This window comes from Aulonocara stuartgranti (genome assembly GCF_965226115.1).
Source record: "Aulonocara stuartgranti genome assembly, chromosome: 3".
In the NCBI taxonomy this organism is placed as follows: domain Eukaryota; kingdom Metazoa; phylum Chordata; class Actinopteri; order Cichliformes; family Cichlidae; genus Aulonocara; species Aulonocara stuartgranti.
This window is the reverse complement of record NC_138941.1, coordinates 60717304-60735441: the sequence shown is the minus strand read 5'-3', so window position 1 is coordinate 60735441 and position 18138 is coordinate 60717304. Positions and strand designations below refer to the sequence as shown.

At 41.8% G+C, this 18138-nt stretch overlaps 2 protein-coding genes across 3 annotated transcripts; both read right to left on the bottom strand.

Annotated features, from left to right (window-relative positions):
• Window positions 1–11: 11 nt before the first annotated feature.
• LOC309700144 (uncharacterized protein) lies at window positions 12–6451 on the bottom strand (the record flags this gene model as incomplete). 2 transcript variants are annotated; one of them, XM_082523569.1, is made up of 7 exons in its annotated part: window positions 6302–6451; window positions 4018–4142; window positions 3872–3936; window positions 3656–3791; window positions 2460–2936; window positions 1074–1250; window positions 12–878 (listed from the first exon to the last, which is right to left on the bottom strand). In XM_082523569.1, the coding sequence occupies exons 2-7, from the start codon at window positions 4099–4101 to the stop codon at window positions 12–14; spliced, it is 1806 nt and encodes a 601-aa protein (XP_082379695.1). In that variant the 5' UTR covers window positions 4102–4142; window positions 6302–6451. The 2 variants fall into 2 exon arrangements, with proteins under 2 accessions (XP_082379695.1, XP_082379696.1); XM_082523570.1 differs by having other exon boundaries at window positions 12–839; window positions 6302–6450.
• Window positions 6452–9145: 2694 nt separating this feature from the next.
• LOC309703337 (Fc receptor-like protein 5) lies at window positions 9146–11789 on the bottom strand. The gene is made up of 6 exons (XM_082528122.1): window positions 11702–11789; window positions 11582–11617; window positions 10293–10556; window positions 9968–10213; window positions 9701–9892; window positions 9146–9589 (listed from the first exon to the last, which is right to left on the bottom strand). The coding sequence occupies exons 1-6, from the start codon at window positions 11748–11750 to the stop codon at window positions 9489–9491; spliced, it is 888 nt and encodes a 295-aa protein (XP_082384248.1). The 5' UTR covers window positions 11751–11789; the 3' UTR covers window positions 9146–9488.
• Window positions 11790–18138: the final 6349 nt, after the last annotated feature.

The window sequence follows — 18138 nt, the reverse complement described above, 5'->3', positions numbered from 1 at the left end:
GGTGTCCCTACTTATTTTCTCCTTTCAACCACCTTCTCCTCCTCTGTTCTTAAATTTTTTTCTTCTGATGTGTCATTTCTTGTTTTCTGCTGCTCCTCCTTTTCTTTCGTCCTTCTCATTTCTCTGGCCTCCAGCCTCCTGTCTCTCCTCTTCTCCCCCTCTTCCTCCACCTCCTTACTCTTCACATCTTTCTTTTCCTCTGAAATATCCTTCCTCGCTTTCTTCTCCGCCTCTTTTTCTTTCATCCTCCTTGTTTCTTTGCCCTCTGTGCTCCTGTCTCTCTTCTGCTTCTCCTCCTCCTCCTCCTCCTTCTCAGCTGGACTCGTCTTTACTCCTTCCTCCTCTGTTCCCTTTTCCTGTTCCTTGTGTCTTTTTGATGATCGTCTCTCCATCGTTGCCTTTTCCTCGCTGCTGTCCTGACTTTTCTTCTGCACCTCCCCTTCGCTCTTCCTCTTGACTCCTCGGGCCTCTTCTTTTTCTCCTTCCGCTTTCTCATTCGTTTTCCTCTGGACCACCTCCTCATCGTTTTTCTTCTCTCTTCTCTTCTTGACTCCTTTGTCATCTTCCTTCTCCTTCCCCTCATCCACCTTCTTCTCGTCCTCCTCGTCCTTCCTCCTCTTCACTCCTCGGCCCTCTTTCTTCTGCTCCTCCCTCTCATCTCTCCTTGTCCTTACTCTTCTGCTGTCTTCCTTTTCCTCCTCCTTCTTCTCCACCTTCTCTTCATTTCGGCGCTTGAAGTCTCTGCTCTCTTTCTTTTCCTCCTCCTCCTCCTCCTCCTCCTCCCTCCTTCCACCGGTCGTCATCAGAGCAGGTTCCATCTTCTGCAGCTTCACATTGATCTGACGGAGACGAGGAAAACATGAAACTTTATTCAAAAGCTGAAAAGACAAAATGAGAAAAAGAAGTTTAACATGTGTCTCTGTTGCTTAGCAACGCATCAGATTAGCAGAGGGTCTGAATTGAGCTTTTAGATTAAATCTTACATTTTAATCAAAGAAAGAACTGAAGGCTTTTCTTTGAACAGTATTGAGCTGCTGAATAACACAAGTTATTAATGGCTCATTTAAACTTACAATGGGCAGCATCACTCCATGCGTGTTCAGCTTCGGCTCTTCTGCTCGGCTCCTGGTCGTCACTTCACTTGCAGCTTCTTTGGAGGCTTCAGCCTGTCTGGGTTCTGCTTCAGTTGTGCTTTTAGCCTTTTCTTTACTCGCTGTGGTTTCACCCACTGAAGCTTTGACCGCTCCTGTCTGAGAAAAAGAAGAAAAAGAAGAAACAAAAGTTTATTTGTAAGCATTTAATGTCAACAGTTCACCATGCTCTTCCCCACTGAGCTCTAATAAAAGAAGAAGCTCCAGTTTCTTCCATAAACTAGAGGATGAGGCGAGCCATGGATTGCTGGTGTTCTCATGAGGGTGTGTTAGAGCAGAATGAACCTGACACTTTTTTCCTGTTGCAGGAAAAACTTGAAAAAGCCTTCAAAGGCGGTGACGTGAGCCCGAGACCGTCGTCCACACAGATTTGTTGGTGCTTTGGAAGCTTCTGCACGGGCTTCAAGCTTCAATTCAATCCTCCAATTTCGAGCACACAGAGACGGATCTCTGTCGCCCTGCTTTACTAATCTATATATCCAGAAAACAGGAAAATATCCACAGAAATATCCGCAGGTGCAAAGCCAAAAAAACAATATCAAGCAAAACCTTTATTCTCTCTCCACTGTAGGTCCACGTCATTATCTGTGATCTACAGATGCAGAAATGTGCTCAAATCTCCATGAAAATGTTTAATCTGTGACATCCAGTTACTCCACAGCACCACCCATTGAGACAGACACTGATGGACACATGGATGGGATAAACATTAAGAAGATGAAACTATTCTACTTGTGTTTATGTCTCGAGTTTCCCACATCCCCCTCCTCTGCAGACAACTCCTCCGTGCTTCTGAATTACCCCCCACCCAAAAAAAAAGAAAGAAAAAAAAAATATATTTTTTTAAAATATAAAAGAAATATATATATATATATATATATATATATATATATATATATATATATATATATATATATATATATATATATATATATATATATATATATTTTTTTTTTTTTTTTTTTTTTTTCCCTTTCCCTCACTTTGCAGCTTTCAAGTTCAATCTCACAACAGACAGTGAAACACCAGCACACAACAAGGAGCTTAATCCTTCTAAATCCCTCCCTGCAGCACACTCTGAGGATGTGATTTTTCCAAGTTCACAGAGCACATACAGAGTGGGTCCAGTGCTCCACAACCAGGATGGTAACCCTCACTGTCTGACTGACAGGCACCATCTCCAGCCCCCTGGTATAGTTGTTGCAGGGAGGCTGAGAGACCCCAGAACCACTGCTGAACCACTGCCAGTCCAGAGGCCCTGTCTCCAAATGGAACAGCCCCACAGCTTTAAAACATTTAACCTCTCACCTCTTTGTCTGTCTTGGCCAAGGCGGTGCGTTCACCTGCACTCCCTCCTGCAGACGGACCGCCGCTTGCCGACCTTCTGGTTCGAGCAGTCGCAACGGTCTCTGCAGTGTCTGCAGCAGGGGTGGAAGCCTGCTTGGACTCCTCACTTTGCTCTGCAGCCAATCTTGATGAAACTCGTGTGGGAGTTTTAACAGCAGCTTCCTTTTCGCCTCCTGTGCGCCGCCTGTCGGCGGCAGCTTTACTGGCCGACTCGGATCTGCTGGGGGAAGATTTAGTGACAGCGCTTGGAGTTGGACTTTTAGCAGCAGACGTCGGTTTAGAGGGTGTAGATTTGGTCGCTGGTGCGGACTTGGCAGGTGTAGCCTTGGGTGATTTGGCAGGTGTAGTTTTAGGTGCTGGGGTTGGTTTAGCTGGAGTAGCTTTGGTTGCGGAAGCCGGTTTTGCTGGTGTACTTTCTGTGTTTGTCTTCCCCGGTACCTGAACAGAAGATAGAACGAAGAACCTTTATTAGAACCGAAACATGCCTCACTCATGGGCTATAAACATTTACGAAGCAGAGGTGCCAGCAGTGTGAGAAATATGTTGGAAATAGCCTTTTCAGCCCCCTATCCATGCCTTTGACCCTAGTCTGTTCTGATTGGTCAGCTTCCAAAACAAATGTAACTAGTTGAGATGATGCTGCACGTGAAACATTTACTCTTTCATGTCTGTCACATGAGGTCATCCTGAACCTGCTCACATCTGTGAAGAGAACCTGCCCTCACTGTTGGACCTGTCACTTCAGGTGATGATCTGACCCAACTGGACAGACTGATACTACTGAAGTAAAGCTGTGCCACATCAAATCACCCAATATAATTGTTTAGGTGATGTAAGAGTGTCTGATCAATCACAGCAGCTAACTGGAGAAGGTGGAAAATGCCCTGAATTCACTGACATTAATAAAAGCGGCAGCATCAATGAAAGCATCAATAAAACACTGTTCAGTATTTTTATATACCAGATACATCATCACAAATATAATTTTAAAGCTATATAAGCTTTTTTTAAGCAGTGCGTCAGAAATATTACAAACACATCATTAGAAAATGCTTTTAGCAGTTCATTCATAACCATTCAATTACATAAAAATGAACTGAAGCGATTACGTAGCATTTTCATTGCAACTGATGAGTGATCTTTAAAGAGAGACTGACTTTGAGTTTACTCCCGACTCCAGGCGTGTTCTGGATCTCCCACATGCCCTCGGTGAAGCCTTTGATGCGAACGCCGCTGCCATACTTCATCTTGTTTCCCACATAAGGGACGATGTTCTCCGGCGGCAGGAAGCCTCTGGGGAGGGGAGATTAATCACAGTTCGATCAATGCTGCTCAGAAAATGATACGATCGATCTGCAGCTGCACGTACGTACATCTGATGGGTGCCGAAAAAGAAGACGGGGACTCGCTTCTTGTACCCCTCGTCCGACTTACAGATCTGTAAAACACAGAAGAAGAGTTAAAGCGCGTACACACAAACAGCTGCATGCAGGTATTTACAGCTGAGGTGTGAGCGCACCCTCGCCGGCCAGTGAGGGAAGCCCTTCATCTTGGCGAACACCAGGTCTCCGGGTTTGAACTGGTCGCCGTTTTTTCCCGGCATCCTGTTGCTTCAGAGCTCGGTCGCACAGCAGGAATCAAACACTGAAAGACAAGCAGACCATTTAGACCACAGCAGCTGCTTCACACACTTTACCGTGTTTCATTTAAGGAGGTAAATGTGGGTAAGAGTGAGAGTAAATGAACAGATGTTGATTCGAGCTGTTCTTCAGCCTGTAGTAACCCCACACAGCTGTGACATACGTTGTAGTCAGAGGATTACAAACACTCATTAGCATGAATGTGATGGTCGTTTGGGGATTTTTAATGACTTATTGAATCCACTCTTTCTCCAGGGTGAAATGACCGTACATCAATCTTTAATAACTTAAATAAAACAAGAACTGGATGCACAAGTTTGAATTCATTTTGGACTCTCTCCACACAGGGTCAAACATACACACAATCACTTAATCTTTTATTGATTCATTGATTGATTGATAATACTTTATTCATCCTGAGGGAAAGGGTGGAAAGATCTCATTTCTAAACAAATGCAGATTCAAAGATCATCAGTTCAAACAACTGTATTCAAGTACAAGTTATTCAGATCTGTCACCACTTTTGGTCTAGAAGCCCCATGATGTGACCCTCAGATGATGTTCTCAGTTAGGATGTTTGGGAACCACCAAGAGCTGGAAACAGAACACCAGTGAAACCAGTTTTATATCACCATGGACTGAGAGGGTGAGAAAGAAGAAATAAGCCTCCAAATCAAACTCCTTCAAGCCAAGCAGCCGTCTCGTCTGAAACTGTGCTCTGTAGCAGAACACAGTTTCAGACGAGACGGCTGCTTGGCCTTGTGTGTCAAACAGAAATAAAGACTTCATTGTGTCAGCTGACGTCAGCATGAAGATAAAATATCTCTGGTAACATTTATAAGGTGGGGATGGGTTTTCTTATACAGGACAAGATCCCTGACTTGAGGTTAATTCCGCTGTGGCCAAGTGGAAGGACGACGAGGAGAACAAATCAGCAAGCACTAAGTCTAAACCACAGCATCTCCCCATCAATAACCAACCACAAATATGTTTGTTTGCATGTGTCTAATAAATTCTTCTCTGTAAGCAGACTGAGAGTCCACAGCTGTGCAACCCAAACCTTTAACTGCCTGATAATAAAATAGTGTGAACTCCTGAACTTCTCTCAGCAAAAAAGAAAACCACTCAAACCTAAGAACACAGAGCAACTGTACAGCACGGTGGTAGCATCACACCCTGGGGCTGTTTAGCTGTGAGTGGTACTAGTAACATTACACATTAAGGAATAAAGAAGAAGAGAACTACCTCAAAAATCTTCACCTTAAATAAACATCTAGGTGGTTGAAACATAGACAGTCAGGTGTTCCAACAGGACAAGAGCTGCTTTTTATGAGATAAAGCAGGTGAACACTGAGCTTCTGGTCTTCTTAAAGCCTTTCTCGAGTTTAAAGAAACGACCAATTCTGCCAAGAAGATATCCATCCTGAATTATGAGGAAGCTTGTTAATCCAAATTGTGCACCCAATTCTCGTTTTTTAGCTGTGCAAAGATTCCACAGTTCAAAGAAATCATCAAACGCCTAAAATTATCATGACATTCATGGGTGGGTGTGAACTTCTGACCACAGAATACATGGACTGTGACATTTTTTTTAAGTATTACTTTGCTCCGTGTTTTGTTCACTGTGCGTGTCCAGCCCTGATCTTACCAAGTGCATAAAATCGTCTGTAGGAAACAATTAAAGCGGAAACCCCAACTGTTTCCTTTCTCTTCTTTTTAAATATGAATGTCAGGCCTGAGTTAGAGGGCTTTTCCACTAGTTGGGGATTTGAATATTTCCTCAACTCAATTTCAAACTCAAACACACCACCACACAAAGAATTAATACATTTAACGTAAACTTGGAGATTAACGATAACGTGGCAGCAATACTTCAATCAATACACCCAACATGTGCTAAACCTGAGAGGATGCATAAGCAGGGCCAGACTTGAAGTCTGTAAGTAAAACATTTCACTTCCTGGACCTGAATCGTCCCACCAGCTGACCTTTGCGTGTGCAAAGTATAATCTTTCACACTAGCTCATCAGTTTCGCTCTCGTCTGCGTGTTTACGCTTTGTTTACAAATACAGGCTAACCACTGAAAGCTCGCGCTAACATGCCGACTCGCGCACCCTTACTCCGTGTTCGTGGCATGCACCGTGGATGTGACGTGGACTCACCTGCACACAGAACAACTGCCGCCTGGCACCGCGGACAAAAAACACGAAACAACAAGGCTTCTTGTTACTAAGCTATCCTCTAATGCACGTCGCCATATTGACCTCTGTGTTCGTGTCACGTGATCCACAATGGTTTTTCCCGCCGCTAGAGGACCGTTCCAACCACACGGGAGCTTTTGGACCGTACCACCTTAGGGTACAAAGGTTTTGTTTGTTTGTTTGTTTGTTTTTTTAAATCTGAATTTAGATTCCTTTCTTTATAATCACCATAATGATGTCATCAATGCACACCTTAAGAAATAAAGCACTACTTTGAACTAATAATTCTGTCGTCATTTCCGACTTTCGGCATTGAGCGTCTGCCCGTTGCTACGATACCTCAGCGCGTGGATTGGTCTGCCCTCAATATAAAGTACTGAACTTCGTAATAAGTTCATAACTTCATTCACATATTCACGCGTGCACTAATGTGTTTTTGGGGAAAAATAAATGTAACGAACGTAAAGTTCACTGATAATTATAAATGAGAACTACTCGGTGTATGTTTAGAGTGCAGACAGGTACCACACCAAGGTGCATTTTTCTAATGATTTTTTTATATGGTTACGTCTTGCATTGTTAGTAACATAGTAAATAGTTAGTATCTTTGTTGGGGTCACTGTTAGTAACAGTAACTCCAACAACTTTTAAAAGTCAAAATAAGACACTGTAATTGGCAGTGATCTACTCCATCTTCTCATAGCAGTGACACTATATGAAAAAAAATGTAGATCCTCGTTTTTTTGTATAAATTAAAATTTCATGGTTAAAGTAATAATAAAAAAAGAGAGCTAGTTTCAACAGTTGCTTTGCAAATGCAAAGTGTGCCAGAAATTAAATGCACTACTATATCGTTCTAAACCTTGTGGAAGGCTTTCCACAAGGTTTAGAACTAATAAATCAATCAAGCTTTATTAACAGACTTATTCGATGCTTACACAGATTAAAAATGAACACAAAATCTAAAAATAATTAGAGCAGTCTCTGCTCTAATTCATCCTGAAGGTGTTTTGTCAGGTTTCGATCAGGACTCTGTGCAGGCCTTTATGGACCTGTCAGTCATGTTGGAACAGGAAGGGGCCATCCCCAAACTGTTGCCGCAAAGTTAGGAACATTAAATTATCCAAAATGTCTTATGTCAGTGCTCTAGAGTCCAGTGGTGGCATGCTGTACACAACTGCGTATGACATGTTGCATTGTGTTTGCTGATATAATGCTTGGATGCTGCTGTTTCTGTGGAAATCCATTCCATGACACTCTCTAAGCTAATCTGAATGCCACGTGAAGTTTGGAGGTCCGTAGTGACTTACTCTGCAGAAAGCTGCTGGCCTCTGCACACTATGTGCCTCAGCATCTGCCGACCCGCTCTGTGATTTTACGTGGCCCACCACTTTATGGGTGAGCTGAAGTATATGTCAGTGGGACTCGAGTGAAGGTGATATGGGCAAGAATGTCCCTGGTCACAGTCAGCCGAGAGTTACCTCATTGGTATCACTGTGATCTAAAAGCTCTAAAAGAAAAAAAAATCTTAATACCAGTTGCAAGTGAACAGCAGATTAAAAGCCCTGCTGCTGATCTTCAGTCACCTTAGCGTTGAGGATAACAGAAGACATCCAACCTGCAGGATCATCAGTCAGGTTCTGACCGTCTCAAGTTCTGGCAAACTTTTTAATAATTTTCATTATACTGGAGAACGACTGTCAAATTACAGTGTTCACTCTAATATTAGGTTTTACCTAAAGTTTTACATCCATTCACAACTATGAACAATTAGGAATCACTAATTAATTGAACACACTAAGTGCATGTGTTTGGACTTTCGAAGTTGGCGCACACCACATCCACAGATGGTGGTGTCAAACCCAGGAGCTTCTTCTTGTGAGGCAACAGTGCTTAACTGTTTTTTTTAAGTTATTTTTTTATTTATTTTATATTTAAATTGTGTTAAATAATAATAACAATAATAATAATAAAAAAATTATAAATCACTAATCATAACAAATCTAATAAATACAATAAAACCCCTCTTTAATCAGCTTTTGATGTCCATGTTTTAGAATGGTTCGTATATAACAGAAACCATCTAGAATTGTATTTTTTTTAAATAAGAACCTCTTTACCATCAAACATTCTGTGAAACAAAAAGCATAAACAATTGTGTGTCTGAACTACCACTAACTGTTATGGAAATATGAAATAAATTGAATCACACAAGAACAGGTCGTCTTTGTGAGGTTTAATCTGTTTTGCAAAGAGACAAACGACAGTACAGAGTACTGCAGTCTGCATCACATCTGACCAACAAGAACAACAAGCACCAAATCATTTATAGACACAAGTTATTTATCATGGTGAGAAAAGCAGAGCTGTACATGTGGGAATATTTAGTACTGAAAGATTATATGGAGGCAGAGCGTGACACTGTGGAGCCTTTCATTCAGCCAGGTTAGCCTGACACAGAGAAGAGCAGAAACTTTCCATCACACAACTGGCTACAGAGCTTTGTACACAAATATAGTTATATTAAAAAAATAAATTAAATATAATTTAGAATTCAAACAGTTGTTGTTTTGAGCCACCAGATGTCAGTAAAGAGCTTCTATGCATCCTGCAGGTTCTTTCTATAAAGTGCAGGCAGGCAAACCTGCTGCTACTAACTGTTAGAAACATTTAACAACAGACAGAATTTAACAAAGATTTTTTGTTTGTATTCTTAAACAAAAGGCCTTTAATGTGAAAGGATCGAGAAAGTGTTGAGAGTGCAAACGACCAGAGAGTACTGTAATATTGTAATAATTATTATTTTTTCATTTCTTGTGTTTTAAATGTATTTTCATCCATGATTTCATTTTTAATTAATATAGTTGTTGATCTTTGATCGTTGGATCTAAAGAAACTCTCGTCTCTTTGATGGTGTAACGTGTAGTAACTCAGCCTGGGCTCTGTCTGAGTTTCTCCTGTGGATGTCAAATACTCAAGGATATTATGACACAGTGAGAGTGCATAGCTGGTCATGCACATCACATATGTTGCTGCTTTGTTTGAGGTATTATTACAAGGGTTAATTTGTTTCCAGTGTGGAAATTTACAGGAACAGCAACAGGACCTGAATGCAATATGAGACTGCAGGTCTCTGCTTAATTTCAGGTCAGAAGTGATGCTCTGTAGTGACATCATCATAGTGGGCATCTAATCCCTGCTCAGCCTGACTGGGTTGCATCTTTTCCACTGATGCATGAGGTTCATTTCCTGAAAGATAAGTTTTAAAATGTATCTGCTGTTAACTTATGAGGAGTTCAGACAGAGAGATGAGTTAATCATCACCATATTGATTGTTCAGTGAGTGATTCAGAGTGTTACCTTTGGCTCTGAGTTGATATAAAGATATCATGAGAAGAGTGGACATGAAGTATGGAAAGAACACCATCAGGTGGAGGAGCACTCTGAACGCAAGCTGGAGGGAGCTGTAGTCAGGGAGTGGAGCTGTCAAAGGCGGCACAGCAGTGGTGGATCTCACTGTAGATGTGAGTGAAGGTGTGGTTGTATGTTTGTCTGCAGAGAGAATCCCACCTGTTCAGGTGAATATGTGGATGAAATAAGAGGTGAAATCAGAGTGAAGCTCCTCACCTGTGACAGTGATCCAGCTGGATGGAGACTCTCCATGACCGCTGATGTCACACTTGTAGAGGCCTTCATCAGACCTGGAAACATGCTGGATGGTCATGTGACCTGTAGGCTGCTTCCTGATGAGGGAGCCATCTTTATAGAAAGCAGCTGGGAGGTTGGAGGGAGTGGTCTTTGTTTTACAGAGCAGAGTGACGTCATCTCCCTCCATCACAGGGAGGACAGGACTCTGCAGGATCACTGATCCACCTCAACACAGAGACAAACTACAGCATTTCATCCATTTACACACAGCTTCATCAACACTAACTCCACACACTCAGCTTACCAGTGACTGTCAGGTTAACCATGTTACTGATGGGACCCTCTCTGGACTCACACCAGTAAACTCCACTGTCCCACATGAAGATATAGGTGATGTTACAGGATGAACCAGCTGGTTTTTCCCACCCATCTCTACACTGAGTCCTCTGTTCTGTGCTTGTGTTTCTCCTCAGAGTCCATCCAGCAGAGCTGTCGTCCTCCTCACAGCTCAGAGACACAAAGTCTCCTCTAAAGAACTGAGAGCTGCTGGGACTCACAGTCAGACGAGCTGTGATAGAGAGAGCAGGATATTTATTGTCTATGTTTTTTGATCATGAGACAGTTGCCAGTTGTCTCCTCTGCTGTGACATATGGTCCTGAAAGTAACTGGTTGTCTGTATTCACAGCTTTAAGAATCTCCCCAAGTGTTTCAAATTTGCCCATTTTGAAACAGTGAAAGATGAAACTCTGTTCAGTTTAGAAAAGATAGTTGGGTTTTAAATGTTTCTACTTTTCAGAGCTTTGTTTTCTTTGATTCAAGGGTGGGGTATCTAAACAACATATGTGCTACACATGAAACATTCTTCCTAAAGAAAGAAAGAAAGAAAGAAAGAAAGAAAGAAAGAAAGAAAGAAAGAAAGAAAGAAAGAAAGAAAGAAAGAAAGACGGGTGTAGGTTTAGCTCAGTTGGATGAGCATGTAGTCATATATCGAATCGCTCTGAGAGGCCGGCCCATGTTCTAGTACGACCGTTCTTTAAAAAGAAAGAAAGAAAGAAAACTTGATGTTGCTGTCATTTAGGTTAGGTTTTTTTAAACATATAAATTCCCCTCTCGCCCCTGCGGGGGGTCTACCCTTCAAGCTCAGGCGAATGAGGCGTTGACAGATAGTTTTTTTCTTTCTATCAATTTTGTTTTTCTTTACTCAAAGAGATCAAATTATTGGTGGGGACAATTCAATAATCGCTGGATATTGGTGGGGACATGTCCCTTCCATCCTTGCCAAATCACTCTTGCATTTTTTATTGTAACAACCAATGATTTATACAGGAAAATAATGACTATTAGCAAGGTTGCCCAAACTTTTGCATCCCATTGTAGTTGCCTGTGTATGGTGACAACTTTAATAATCTCTTCAAGTGAGTCAAAAAATACTTTCATCTTTAAACAGCCAACATGTTTATGCAGACTTGCTAATGAAAAGAAAATGGAGAATTCATATCCATGAAAACAGACAAAAAGGTTATTTTTTAAAAACTATTTCACATTTTGCTAAGTCTGCCAGATTTACAGAGTGACAGAAGAAGGTTACTGACCTTGGTTTGTGGTGCAGCTCAGCAGTGAGATCAGAACTAAAGAGAAATTAAACTCAGGTTAGTTCAGAGTTTCACATTCAACAAGACAGCAGAGGCATGAAAAACACAGAGTGAGCTTACAGAGCAGACACAGCAGAGACGTTTCCTCCATCCTGCTGCTCAATGACATCAGACCAACACTGAGGTCAGCTCACAGTCATATAAAGTAAAACCCACCTCCCTCTCCTCCTCTTCCTCTTCCTCTTCCTCTTTGATAGGATGTCAGTATTGTGGTTTCCTTTGTAGTGATCATCATGAAAAGGTTTCTTTGTTTGTTTGTAGAAAAAGAGTTTTAAAGTAATAAAAAAAAGTCGTAGGTGAGAAAACTGAACCAGAAAATAAAGCACAATGGATAATAAATTACAGCTGACCCAGCATCTGTAGCTGTGGGATGCTTTCACTGACAATCACTAAGGTAGTGGTTTTGAACGTGCTTTCGTTTCCTTAGACTCCTATATTAAAATCCTATTCCTAATCCTAAAATTTCCATCAAGACTAAACCTCACTGACAGACCCTTCTGTAAAGGATGTTAGCGGTAGCTTTTGTTCACCTGTACAGGTAAATATTCTCTAGTCACCAGGTTTCTGGGGTCGATGAGATTCACGTGTATATCTCATCTTTCGGGTTGGTCACTGGACTGGCACCTTTCAAACACTTTTCATGTCAAATTGCGCTCTCCAAACATTCACCAATCACACACACACACGTTCATACTGTACTTTATTCTCTACCTAAGCGCTTTGTCTAGCATTCACACACACTCACTCTCAAGGTTCAGCCACCTTCCCCATGGATACTCCAACATGCAGACTCAAGTAATCGGGAATCAAACTACGGACATTCTGATTAGTATTCAATTGAATTGAATTCACTTTTATTTATACAGCGCCAAATCACAACGACAGTCGCCTTAAGGCGCTTTGTAAGGTAGACCGTACAATAACACATACAGAGAAAAACCCAACAATCATATGATCCCCTATGAACAAGCACTTTGGCAACAGTAGGAAGAAAAAACGCATTAGGAAGAAACCTCCGGCAGAACCAGGCTCAGGGAGGGGCGACCTCTGCTGTGACCGGCTGGGGTGAGAGAAGAGAGACAGGATAAAGACATGCTGTGGAAGAGATTAATAACAAGCATCACTCAATGCAGAGAGGTCTGTTAATACATAGTGAGTGGTGACTGGAAAGGAAATACTCAATGCATCATGGGAATCCCCTGGCAGCCTATGTCTATTGCAGCATAACTAAGGGAGGATTCAGGGTCACCTGGTCCAGCCCTAACTATATGCTTTAGCAAAAAGGAAAGTTTTAAGCCTAATCTTAAAAGTAGAGATAGTGTCTGTCTCCCGAATCCAAACTGGAAGCTGGTTCCACAGAAGAGGGGCCTGAAAACTGAAGGCTCTCCCTCCCATTCTACTTTTAAATACTCTAGGAACAACAAGTAGGCCTGTAGTAATCTTGTTGCAGCATTTTGGATTAGCTGAAGGCTTTTCAGTGAGTTTTTAGGACATCCTGATAATAATGAATTACAGTAGTCCAGCCTGGAAGTAATAATGAGAATCAGAATACTTTATTGATCCCTACACAGCAAAATCTCCAGTGTTAAATTAACACTGGAGATTTTGCTGTGTAGGGGAAATTCTTTTTCGTTACAGTGCTCCATTATAAAAAAACATTAACAAAGACAGACAATACACAAACTAAGAATAGCACACTATATACAGGCATATATATACACGTAAAGGTCACTTATTAATAAATAGCTGAAAGAGGAAGAACATGTGCAAAAAGGGTGTAGCTGTTGCAGTAAACAGTGTGTTAGATGGAGGAGTTGTACAGGGAGATGGCCACAGGCAGGAATGATTTCCTGTGTCGTTCAGTGGTGCTTTTCGGTAATCTCAGTCTCTCACTGAACGAGCTCCTGTGACTGACCAGCATGTCATGGAGTGGGTGGGAGGTGTTATCCAACATTGTCTTTATCTTGGACAACATAATAAATGCATGAACTAGTTTTTCTGCATCACTCTGGGACGGGATATTTCTAATTTTAGAGATGTTGCGCAAATGGAAGAAAGAACTCCTACGAGTACAATAACCTCAGTTTTATCTGAATTAAGGAGCAGAAAGTTAGCGGCCATCCAGGTCTTTGTGTCTTTAAGAAATTCCTGCAGCTTAACTAATTGGTGTGTGAATAGGGAAGCATGTATAATGTAAACAGAACTGGTCCTGGCACTGCACCCTGTGGAACTATGAGTGGAACTAATTAACTTTAGTATGTGAAGAGGACTCTCCATTTACACGAACAAATCAGAGTCTGTTAGATCAGTGATTCTCCAACTGTGGTACACGTACTACTAGTGGTACTTGGGCTCTCTCTGGTGGTACGCAGTTAATCTCCAATTTCTTTAAGATTAAACAATATACTATTGTGGAATTATGCAAAGACGAGTTCCCGAGGCTCTTCTGGGAGCCGGAATCAACCAGAAAACATCTCCCCGAGCGTGAGTCCTCTATGAAGAGCAGCCTTTCCTAGTACAGAGCAGTACTATCACCCAGGTCCGAGAGAGAGACGAGTTTCTCGGCCGCTCTGCGTCGGAGAGGGAGTAGCCCCACACCAGCAGCGCCTTCAGAGCAGTTTATTTTATTTTATTTAATTAACAAAAGCTGACTCAACACTTTGATTCAGCAAAGACAAAAGTCACTACGTCTGATTACCTTCCTCTTTCTTTTGTGAAGGATTTCACTGGCAGGGTAGGTTCAGCTTGCCATGTGAAAGAGGTGGCGTTCCTTGAGGGTTACACAGGAAACCTCTGACATATGCCTTTTTTTTGCTGAAGATAGCTCCCATCAACACTCTGTCATGGTTTTGGCATGGGTAACACCAAGATGGAGGTTGCTTCCAGTAGCGGCAGGTATCGACCACCCTGTTATTTCTCCAGAAAGTTCTCACAGACCCACAGAAACTACAGCACTATTGTTGTTGATGCTCTGTCTGACATTTATGAGTGCCATCACCTTCATGACGATGAGTGTTACATCCTGTTTTATTTTAGAGTTTCCTGTTTCCCTCGCCTTCTTGATGAGATGATTGGCTACAGAACGTTCTGGCTCATGGGCTGTTCTGATATCAGTTTATCTTTTGTTTGCAGCTCTCCATCCTGCTGCAGCAGAGGGTTTGAAGTGCATTGCATATCATTTTCAGTTATTGGCTCATTTACGGTAAAATTAATCTTGGTGCATTAAACTTTCAGTCTGGTGTTGTGTCCAGTTGTTTGCTGACCTGCAAAAAACTCAGAAAGAACCAAACCCACAGCTGTGTTGTTAATGATTTAGGTACAGTGAAGCCATCACATCATCTCAGTGGGTGTAGTTTGATGTCATTTAACCACAAAGTTTATTTCTAACAACATGTTAGAAATAAACTTTGTGGCTAAATGACATCATTTAGCCACATCATGTAACAGAAGCTCAGACACCCCAGCACCTCCACCACCTCCAGCTCTCTTCCTCTCAGCTGACCTGCTGTCAGTAACAGTAACAGTCTTTATATTTAAGATCATCCTTTGACACCTTCAAAGAAACTCCTCCATCTTTCTGATGAAGCCTCAACTTGACGTTCACATGGAGGAAACATCTCTGCTTTTGCTGCTCTGTAAGTTCAGTCTGTGTGAAGATTCAGCTGAGGAAATCTAACAAAAAAAAAACCCTCAAAAAAACAGTCTGTAGTTTGTTTTTAGTGATGTTTGTCTGTAAGATGAATCTTCTGTACATGTTTCAGCTGAACAATCTTCCTCCTTTCTGCTCCGATTCTTATAATCAGCAAACAGACATGTTGCGTCTGCTCTGCTCTCTGATCACTTCATTAAACACCACAAACCCTAAACTAACCTGAGTCTTGTTTCTCTTTAATTCTGATCTCACTGCTGAGCTGCAACAAAAACTAAGGTCAGTAACCTCCTTTACTCAGTCTGAAACTCCCTGATTGTGTCTGCTAAACTCAGGCTACATCCACATGTATAGAGGTATTTATGGAAAAAAAAAATCCCATACACATGTGCAAAGATGTCTCCGTCCACATGTAAACGCTAAAAACCCAGTCAAATGCTGTCATTTAGCCGTGTAGAAATGTTGGCCAATTAGAAGTCTAGAAGCATGGGAGGTAAAGAGTAAACAGGGTTCTTAAGTACTCCGGAATAGTTTTTGTATTTTTCTGGAAAGGCAGCTAATTTTGTGTTACTTTTGAAGTGCCTTTGTAGAAATTCATCTCATGTAAACAATGACGTGTCTTAGACTGGGATAGTAAAAAAAGGCGCACACCTTTGATGTTGCGTGACTAAATCCCCATTTTCCTTGTCCACATGTAAACGCAAAAACTGAGTTTTTAAAAAGCCGTTTTTAGTGATCAAAAACGCTGTTTAAGTGTGGATGAAAGGTAGGAAAAACTGCGCTTTCAAAAATACCCATGTATGTTTGGACGTAGCCTCAGGCTTGGTTTGATTTTGTGTTTGCAGGTCTCCTCCCTGTTATACTCTGGTGGCTTTTAATGTGGGCACAAATATAAAAGATCACTGTTGTATCATTTTAACCCTCACAGCTCGTCTGACTGTGAGTCCCAGCAGCTCTCAGTTCTTTAAAGGAGACTTTGTGTCTCTGAGCTGTGAGGAGGACGACAGCTCTGCTGGATGGACTCTGAGGAGAAACACAAGCAAACGACAGAGAGATGGGTGGGGAAAACCAGCTGGTTCATCCTGTAACATTAGCTACATCGACCCATTGGACAGTGGAGTTTACTGGTGTGAGTCCAGAGAGGGTCCCATCAGTAACATGGTTAAGCTGACAGTCACTGGTAAGCTGAGTGTGTGGAGTTAGTGTTGATGAAGCTGTGTGTAAATGGATGAAATGCTGTAGTTTGTCTCTGTGTTGAGGTGGATCAGTGATCCTGCAGAGTCCTGTCCTCCCTGTGATGGAGGGAGATGACGTCACTCTGCTCTGTAAAACAAAGACCACTCCCTCCAACCTCCCAGCTGCTTTCTATAAAGATGGCTCCCTCATCAGGAAGCAGCCTACAGGTCACATGACCATCCAGCATGTTTCCAGGTCTGATGAAGGCCTCTACAAGTGTGACATCAGCGGTCATGGAGAGTCTCCATCCAGCTGGATCACTGTCACAGGTGAGGAGCTTCACTCTGATTTCACCTCTTATTTCATCCACATATTCACCTGAACAGGTGGGATTCTCTCTGCAGGTAAACCTACAACTACAGCTTCATCTTTCATTTCTTCTCCCTTCAGCCTTGTGTTCAGAGTGGTCTTCTACCTGGTGGTGCTCTGTCCATACTTAATTTTCGCTGTCCTCACAGTGTCTTTATAATGACACGTACCCACAGGTGACCCACAGACACCACATGTTCATCAGGTTTCACTCACCACAGAGCATCACTTCTGAAGCAGACCTCATGTTCTGTCAGATTTCATATTTCTTATTAATGATTCTATTGTGTCTCTGTGGTTCTCACTTGCCTTCATCTGTCATCTTTATTCTGGAGATGATTCGGATACATGGACTCTAAAGTACTCTAAATGTACTTATGTGGTCCATTGAACTATATTGGTATTTACTCTGTACTACACTATACTGAAATCACATATTGGGTTAAATTGAGATATATACCATAAAATTATAGTGAAACACGAGCATTCTGTTTTCAATATTTTTAATCATATTATAAAATTATTAAAATTTTTAGTCATATTACTGAGAAATTATTCTTTATTAGCCTCTCTGATTCTTCTTCATACTTGTTCAAACTCTGCAAAATAATCTATTCTGTAAGTCTCTCTGAGGCCTGTACAATAACTCAGAGATAAGAAATTCCATTGTTATCACGCTGCAATTGTTTTTTCTGTATTTGTTCTTTTACAAAAAGTTTACTTCTGAATATAAACTTTGAACAGCAACTCTGTGGCTCTTCAGTACTCCTCTTCATTCTCGTGTCTCCTCCGCTCCACCATCTCTCTTTCTATTTTCACTGGCATGCTTGACTTCCTGGGCTTCTTCTTTGGCACGGGGTCAATTGACTCCGGCTTCCACCGATTTCCTTCGAAGTAATGGGATGCTCTCTGAGTGTCACAACTTTCTTGGGAAATTGGGGTGGTGCTGGAAGAATGGTTAGTCAGACGGGGGTGTTTGATTTTGTCTGTTGCAGAACTGACTACAGGGATCAGAGAGGGAGGGGAATCTAGCGAAGAAGCAGTATGAACTGAATGGAGGTGGGGTGGAAGCGGAGGCAAGACCTGGGGGTTATTTAGGGCAAAGATGGGATTGGTGTGTTGGTTCTGGTGCTGAAGAGGGGAAGAAACAGGAGTTGAGTCAGCGTGATGTGGCATGCTCTGGAGAAAGCAATGTTGGAGGTTTTTGTGACCATTTAAGCCACTCCCCACAGTGTGCACATGTGCCTGTGAATCCTTAGTATGTTTCCAAAATGTGTTGGCATTTCCCTTTTTCCTATACACA

Coding starts and splice junctions, on each gene's coding strand:
- LOC309703337 (XM_082528122.1), bottom strand. CDS start 11,750: ATGTCATTGAGCAGCAGGATGGAGGAAACGTCTCTGCTGTGTCTGCTC. Junction 11,618..11,701: donor GTCTCTGCTGTGTCTGCTCT/GTAAGCTCACTC, acceptor ATTTCTCTTTAG/TTCTGATCTCACTGCTGAGC. Junction 9,893..9,967: donor CAGCTGGATCACTGTCACAG/GTGAGGAGCTTC, acceptor TTCTCTCTGCAG/ACAAACATACAACCACACCT.